The sequence below is a fragment of the Urtica dioica genome, chromosome 8 (assembly GCF_054948205.1).
Source record: "Urtica dioica subsp. dioica isolate 48M chromosome 8, U.dioica_male_clone48M_v1_H2, whole genome shotgun sequence".
Lineage (NCBI taxonomy): Eukaryota > Viridiplantae > Streptophyta > Magnoliopsida > Rosales > Urticaceae > Urtica > Urtica dioica.
Window position 1 is genome coordinate 3,332,922 of NC_142763.1, and position 7,933 is coordinate 3,340,854.

The 7,933-nt window shown below is 30.2% G+C and overlaps 1 protein-coding gene across 1 annotated transcript; it reads right to left on the reverse strand.

Moving 5' to 3' along the window:
* Positions 1 to 1,836: 1,836 nt before the first annotated feature.
* GBF6 (G-box binding factor 6) lies at positions 1,837 to 3,167 on the reverse strand. Its single transcript, XM_089623393.1, has one exon. The coding sequence runs from the start codon at positions 2,670 to 2,672 to the stop codon at positions 2,187 to 2,189; it is 486 nt and encodes a 161-aa protein (XP_089479519.1). The 5' UTR covers positions 2,673 to 3,167; the 3' UTR covers positions 1,837 to 2,186.
* Positions 3,168 to 7,933: the final 4,766 nt, after the last annotated feature.

A 7,933-nucleotide genomic window follows, 5' to 3' on the forward strand; every position in this document is an offset into this window, starting at 1 on the left:
CTTTTATAAATTATCAATTTATCATTTTTAGCTTCTTTGGTGATATGTAGTACATGATTAGTGGAAGAAATGTGTTGGTTGTACGTTTATCCAAACGGAGTTTCAATGGAGAGAGCAAGAGAGAGAGAGAGAGAGAGAGAGAGAGAGAGAGAGAGAGAGAGAGAGAGAGAGAGAGAGAGAGAGAGAGAGAGAGAGAGAGAAGTATTAAACATTTGGGTTTTTTTTTTATAAATGATATATTATACATAAGGGCATTTTGATAATTTTATATGTTTGAAATCTCACGTGCTCTCATGTCAATTTAACGGACGGATTGGGCTTAACATACACCGAAGGACTGTAATGATACAAAACATGATATTGATGGGTAAAGATCGAGTTTTTACATTACGAGAGGCAAATTGCTACAAGGACGATAGTTCAGGGGGGCAAATATGTCATTTATTCTAAAAGAAATTAATAAATTAAAGTGTCACACTTTATCCACTTTGACAACAATTAAAAGTCTAGTTAGTTGGATGTTACTAATTTTGATTTATTGTTACTTTAACGTTTAATCATCACAACTCCTATACTAATTCATTATTAGTCTTTCTTTTTCTTTCCACAACCTTTTCCGTAAATTTTACTAAATTTTTTGATATGTTCAGATATTATTGATCATTGGAAGAAACAAATAAAACATGGAGGGAAGGATATTATAGTGTACTCACAAGGAAAAGTATATAATGGAACAGAGCCAGCCACGTTTTGCTTGAAAAGATTGTAATTTTTTTTTTTTTTTTAAGTCGACCATGCATGAAAGTTTAACTTAATGAAGTGATGTATTACGTAACTTTGATTATAATTCAATATATTTAACCAATTTTCAATTTGTTCTATAATTTATCAATGGGACAGAAGATGATCTATAATCTACATATAATTTTGTTGGGCTCTCAGTATGAGGGGGAAAATTAATTTTTCATTTTAGGAAGATATACAAAAAGTGAGTTAGAAAGCAACAACAAACCAATCACCAAAACACAAGTGCATATATTGTCTATCAACAACCTAAGTATAGTTATAGAAGAAGTTAGGTAAAATTTTGACCTTATTGCCAACTGTAATAATAATGTTTGATGCAAATAAACAAAATAAAAAGTGTAATAATAATGTGAAGGTTCACGGAATCTTAAATTTCGAATACAGTGGATTTTTGTGTCAAGAAGGGACTCAAGATTGGTATCAAAACCAAACATTGCTTTAAATCTTCTATAATAAGACAAAAGTGAAACCTCCGCCGAGACATATAATATCATGAGAGTTACTTTCATGATCAGTTCTAAAAAATTGAAACAAAACGAAAATAAAGGAAATAAAAAGGAAGTCATCGAAACAAAAAGGAGAAAAAAGAAAAAAGAAAATCGAGCACCATCATTAGAGTTGCTAGTTGCTATCGATTCTCCATCAATTATTCAATTTCTTGTTAATATCAAAATAAATATATTGCATGAGGCAGATATTCTTTGTACTAGTTCTTAAGTACTAAATAATAAATATACATGTAAAAACTATCCATAATCATACGTTTAAAAAAAATATAAAGCAAACGCAATGTCTTACTCTTAATCATTAATTTTTTTTTTTTGCATGAATGTGGTCAAAATCTCAGAGCTTCCAAAGTAGGTATTCGTCACTTTCAGTTATAAAATATAAATGAACCAATCTAATTAAATAATAAAAAGACAAAAAATTGACGCTCTGTAAACACGATTCACCATCCATTGTTCTTTTCGGACTTCGCTTACAACATATTTAAGTATTTAACAATAATTCAGAGAGAGAGAGAGAGCATTTCATGAAACACCATATATATATATTTATATTAATTAGTAAATAAATTAATTATTACAAAGCTAGATGAACTAGCTTACAATAATTGCAACTACAGACTTTAGAGACTATACCCATTTTACATAAGCAGATCCCCAACCCCAAATAGTAGCCATGACGCAAAATGTTACACTTAATTTTCTTATCTTATTTTCTTCTTCTCCAAAGCCTACGTAGCTAGCAGACAAAATTACAATTAAAATCCCCACTATAATTTTTTTTTTCCACCAAAAACTTTTTTTAAATTTTTTTTTTTATCTCTCTCAATCATGCTGTGTGACTGGTAAAAAAAAGAAACCCCCAAAAATCCCCTAGTATTGAAACATATCAGCTGATGCCATAATAGGCTGGTTCATGTAGGACAAATTCAAGGGATTCATCAAGAAGCTGTCGATTACGGGCTCAGTAAAATCCGACCCATTACCAGACCCGAATCCAGCGCCGCTACTGTTGCTCATGTTCAAGAAGGCGATGATCTCATTAAGGGACTCAAGCCTGTGACTCAGCTCGCCCATTTGGGCCCTGAGAACGGAATTCTCTGCTTCCACGCTCACGTAGTGCTGCGTCGTCATGCTTACACGTGTCATGATCTGGTGGTTGTCCTTGCTGAGCTGGGAGATCTGGGCCGTCAGATCGTCCATGTGCTTCTGCTTCCTCATTCTCGATCTCCTCGCCGACTCTCGGTTCGAGATCATTCGCTTTCTCTTCCTCTGGTCCATCACAGCCTGTAGATCTCCCTCGGAACCCGAATTCCGGACGAGACTCGATGTGGATCCAGAAGATGTTGACGAAGCCATGGAAAATCAGAGAGAGATTCGATTGAAAAAAGAAAAAAAAAAAAAAACTAGGGCTTATTTTTAGAGATGCAAGTAGCTTTAAGAACCGGATTTTATTTTTTAATTTATTTTAATCGATAATGGCAATAATAGTAATTATATAATAAGAGTACTACGAGACACAGATCATGAAACGTAGTAGAGCCAGTAGAGGAAAACAACTGAGAAAGACTGAACCAGCTGAGTCCTGCGTCTGAACGTGGATCTAATTATCATACACTCGAGATCAGCCACGTTTTCACTGATGATTGGAGACATGAATCTCAAACATCAACAACAACGAGCTGAACATTTAACTCTCTAATTATTGAACAAAAACAGAGAGATCAGAGATGGAATTTTGAGGGGGTTGAAGAAAAGAAAGGCGATGAAACTGAAAAAGAAAAGAGATTTCTGATGAGAAGAAACTGTGAAAGAAACCTTAAGAGAGAGGGAGAGAGAGCAGGGGATTTTAGCTGGTGTTGGGATAGTCATTTATAGAACCAAAAAGCATCACTTCGTCAAGTTGATGCTATTATTTTATATTTTATTTTTTATTTTTACTGTTTACTTTATTATTAAATTGCCAATGATGTTGAGGGAAAATGAAATTAATCGAGTCTTGTGACTCACGACTCAATTAATAGGGTGTGAGAAAGACTCGTCGTCGTCGCCTATTTAATAACTTGTTAAGCTTGTCACATCGAGCAATTACCATATTTGCTTAATTTACTATATAAGTAATTTAAACTACAACTAATTTAAGCAAATTTATTTTCTATTGGTAAGTTAAATCACTCTCATAGCTTAATTTTATCCCACATGTCAATAATTAATATTTTATTATTATTTTCTAATCAATTCTCACTTATTAAATAAAATAAAATAAAAAATTAGTCTATTTAATTTGCTAAACTAGTAGCTTAGTTAAACAAAGTAGCTTAGTTAAGCTAATAGGTAAAGTGCAAAATAATGATGAGCAACTAGCTTACAACTTTTGCTAATTGCTAGCAAGTCCTCACAATTATTAAGTTATAAACCATTAAAGATAGGGTGGGGTGAATATTATTATTATTATTATTATGGATTAATATATGTAAATATGTCAAGAAAAAAAGTTATCCTTTATTAATGTCAAGAAAAAAAAAATAGCGTTTTAATCTAAAAAAATGGAAATTTACTATAAAGTATAAACTATACATAAACTCAGACGTCATGGCTTATGACTTATCACTACTTATGTAAACTTTTAGTGTATAGTAGTTTTCTTAGCCCCCTATAGATCTAGATTCTAGACTACTGGTCCATTTAAATTTTTTATGTTATAATTTTCGTTTAATCATTTTATTATTAAAAAATTGTTTAATTATATCAAAATGTTTTTTTTATTAATCGAACTCAAATCTAGTGTACTACATAGTTTTGTTTTGTGCAGGGAATTAATAATTGAAATTCAATAGTAGAAAAAACTAAAAAGAGGGGAAAATAAGAGTTCTAGCCAAAAAGAAAAAAAAAGAAAAAAAAAGGGGAAAATAACAGGAATGAAAAAGGTTTGTTAGGAAAGGTGATGGGACATGTGAGTTGGGAAGAGAAAAGAATCCACAACTGTACAGCTCCAGCTGGGAACCAACAATTTCAGATTTTGCACTTTTGTTTTATTTTATTTTGTTTTGTTTTCTTCTTTGTTTTTGTCCAGGTTATTTACTGGGCAATCTCTAGGGAACGATTCTTTCTTTCCGTGGTTATTTTTTTTTCTTTTTCATTTTTGTTCGATTTTTCTATGGTTAAATTACATTTTTGACCGAATGGTTGATAGCTTAAAGGAAACTTGCCATCATGCCATATGTGTGAGGTTTTTATTTTTTCGAAATTTACTTGTAGCAAATAATTGTTCGTGATCTCCCTAAAAAAAAAAATTGTTGGTGATATTTATTCATAAATTTGGACAATGCACACTAAACGATTTTTAATCAGCCCTTGTTCGGATGTCTAATTTCCGCAAATAGATTTGCATTGAAAAGTTTATTCAATTCCGAACATGTTCATACAAAACATTTAAGGTCCGTTTGGTTTAGTTTTCTAAACTCGTTTTCTGTTTTTAAATTCTGTTTTCTGATTCTAATTTTTAAATTTAAAAAACAGATTTGGAATTACGTTTCATAATATTTTAAATGTTGTTTGGTTATGTTTTCCATTCAATTGTATAGAGATAAAATAGAAAACAACTTTTCATTGTTTTCTGTTTTCTAAACAAATTTCAAAGAAAACAGACACATGATTCTAAATCTGTTTTCTGAATTTATAACCAAACAGTTTTTCTAAAACTGTTTTCTAGAATTTAGAATCAGAAAACAGAAAACAGGAATAGAAAACATAACCAAACGGGGCCTTTTATAGTCTTAAAATTATGTAGAAGACGGCGTTATATTTTTCGTTTCGCATTAACTTGTTTGAAAAGTCTTCGACTCATCTTAAAATTGTTCAATTGTCCTCAAAACACTTGAAGATTATTAATTACCTATAAAAAATGCATAAACTATAAAAAAAAATTATCAAGAATCGCTTCGATTTAAAATGGGAAAATAACACATATATACCCTGTGTTTTAGTGAAATGTCGAGTTTAACCTTTGGTTTTAAAAAATGTCGAGTTCATACATTCTGTTGAACTAAAATGACGAAATTGTACCATCTGTTTAACTAAAATGACGCAATTATACCCTGAAATGGATAACAGTATCACAAATATATCTATCATTGATATTAACTCTTATATAATAAAAACCGAATCAAATCGAAACCAGTACCCTAATTTTCAAATTCCCAATTTTGAAATAAAATTAGCCTTAAATTGAAATTAAATAATAAAATTCATATCTCCCAATAGATTATTTCATTCCGTGTTCGAATTGCAACTCTAAATCCTTGATTATATGTTCGAATTTGTGATTTTGATGACTATCAACTGTCGATTTTTACCCATTTGCATCTTCTTGTGTTTTTCACGATTAAGATTTGTGGTGCAGTTGTCTATTTCAGTGTATAATTGCGTCATTTTAGTTAAACAAGTGGTATAATTTCATCATTTTAGTTAAACAGATGTTATGAACTCGATATTTTTTAAAACCAAATGTTAAACTCGACATTTCACTAAAACACATGGTATATTTGTATCATTTTCCCATTTAAAATTATAAGTACATATGTATATAAAGCACTTTAAGCTATCGATCTCATTGTGCTCCTTGCTCAATCTCAAAATATGAAGTACTTATTTTGGTGGGAGACATTAAGCACTATTTGACGGCTTGGTGCTCGTGATTGTTTCATCTCAACGGGCATTGAACTCAATGAGAATAGTTTGTAACATTTTGGATGGGATCAACCTGACATGATGTTGACATTTATTTGAACTACTCTAAAAAAATATTGAATAAATAATTTTCAATTTACAAGTAGCTTTATATCTTACAAACTTGCATGTATAAAAATTAATTTATACTACAACAATCTTGTCATAAATAACTAATAGCAAAAATGTGTGTGTGTGAGAGAGAGTAAAACCATGTGTCATCCATTGACACTGTCACGTATCGAAACTTACTTGAATGAAAATCGAAAATGCCTAAACTCCTTATATACCATGCTGAATGTGATATTTATAATAGTTAAATGAATTATAAAGGGAAAATAACACATTTATACCCTGTGTTTTAGTGAAATGTCGAGTTTAACCCTCGATTTTCAAAAATGTCGAGTTCATACCATCTGTTTAACTAAAATGACGAAATTATACCTCATGTTTAACTAAAATGACGAAATTATACTATGAAATAGACAACAGTGTCACGAATATTCTTTTTATTGACTTTTCATTGACATTGACTATAATATGTATATAGAAACACCAATTATCTTTATTCATTCGCGCTATATATGTAATTTATTTAAAAACTAAAAAATAAACAACAGTCTCTTAATCGTGAAGAACACAGAAATATGCAAATGGGTAAACATCGATAGTTGATAGTCATCAAAATCGCATATTCGAACAGAGAATCCAGAATTTAGAGTTACAATTCGAACACGGAATGAAGTAATTTCTTAGGAGGTATGAGTTTTATTATTTAATTTCAATTTAAGGCTATTTTTATTTCAAAATTGAGAATTTGGAAGTTAGGGCACTGATTTAGATTTGATTTGTTTTTCTTATATAAGAGTTAATATCAATGAAAGGGAGATTTGTGACGCTGTTATTCATTTCAGGGTATAATTTCGTCATTTTAGTTAAACAGAGGGTATGAACTCGACATTTTTGAAAACCGAGGGTTAAACTCGACATTTCACTAAAACACAGGGTATAAATACGATATTTTCCCTTATTTATACGAATTTAATTTTATTATTATTATGTTGTCTAGACTTGTTAATTATTAATATACATTTTATCCTTAATTTTTAGTTGAATTCGTAAAATATTTAACGGAAGCAGTTGTTTGAAATAAAGTGGGAATCTAAGATAATTATCAATAGACACAAATAGAAGTATCAATAACAAATATGAACGGTAAAGAGTTTAGGAAGAATTTATGTGATTGATGATTTATTTCAATACATTTTTCATAACATTAGCTTGAATGAGTTGAATTCACGCACTGAGTATAGATACAATAATGGCCAGAATAAAGGTTCAGTCCATTTAAAAAAAAAATAATAAAAATGGCCAGAATAGAAATGCATATTAAAATAAATTTTAATGATATTGATATATATATATATATATATATATATATATATATATATTTGTTAAAAAAATACAGAGTCTATTCCCAGTAAAGCTCGTTCGAGTTCGTTCATCATTCATAAGGCGAGAAATTACGAAAGTTACATTCATCTAAATTTTAGTAAAATATGGTAGTTTCAAAATTTTTAGAATTTTTGCAGGTATATTTGGAACTCGTATTTTAAAATGGAAATTTTGCTTGTTTCCATTTATTCATATCTCTAAATCTATCACGTGGTAATCGTATGACCATTTATTTGATTCTTCCATTCCCATAGCCCTTCTTTAATAAAAGAGACTAAAAAAACAATCATAGCCTAATAATTCTTAAAACACTTTCGGTAGCCAGCTTCTCTTGCTTATATTCTTAAATGAATTTCATCGACTACATGGAAATATAATATTAGCGTGGTTTCTATCCGGATCGAAGTATCGTTATCGTTATTGTTTTGAGACTAAGA

Excerpts from the sequence above, each read along its gene's own strand:
- GBF6 (XM_089623393.1), bottom strand. The coding sequence starts at position 2,672 with ATGGCTTCGTCAACATCTTCTGGATCCACATCGAGTCTCGTCCGGAAT.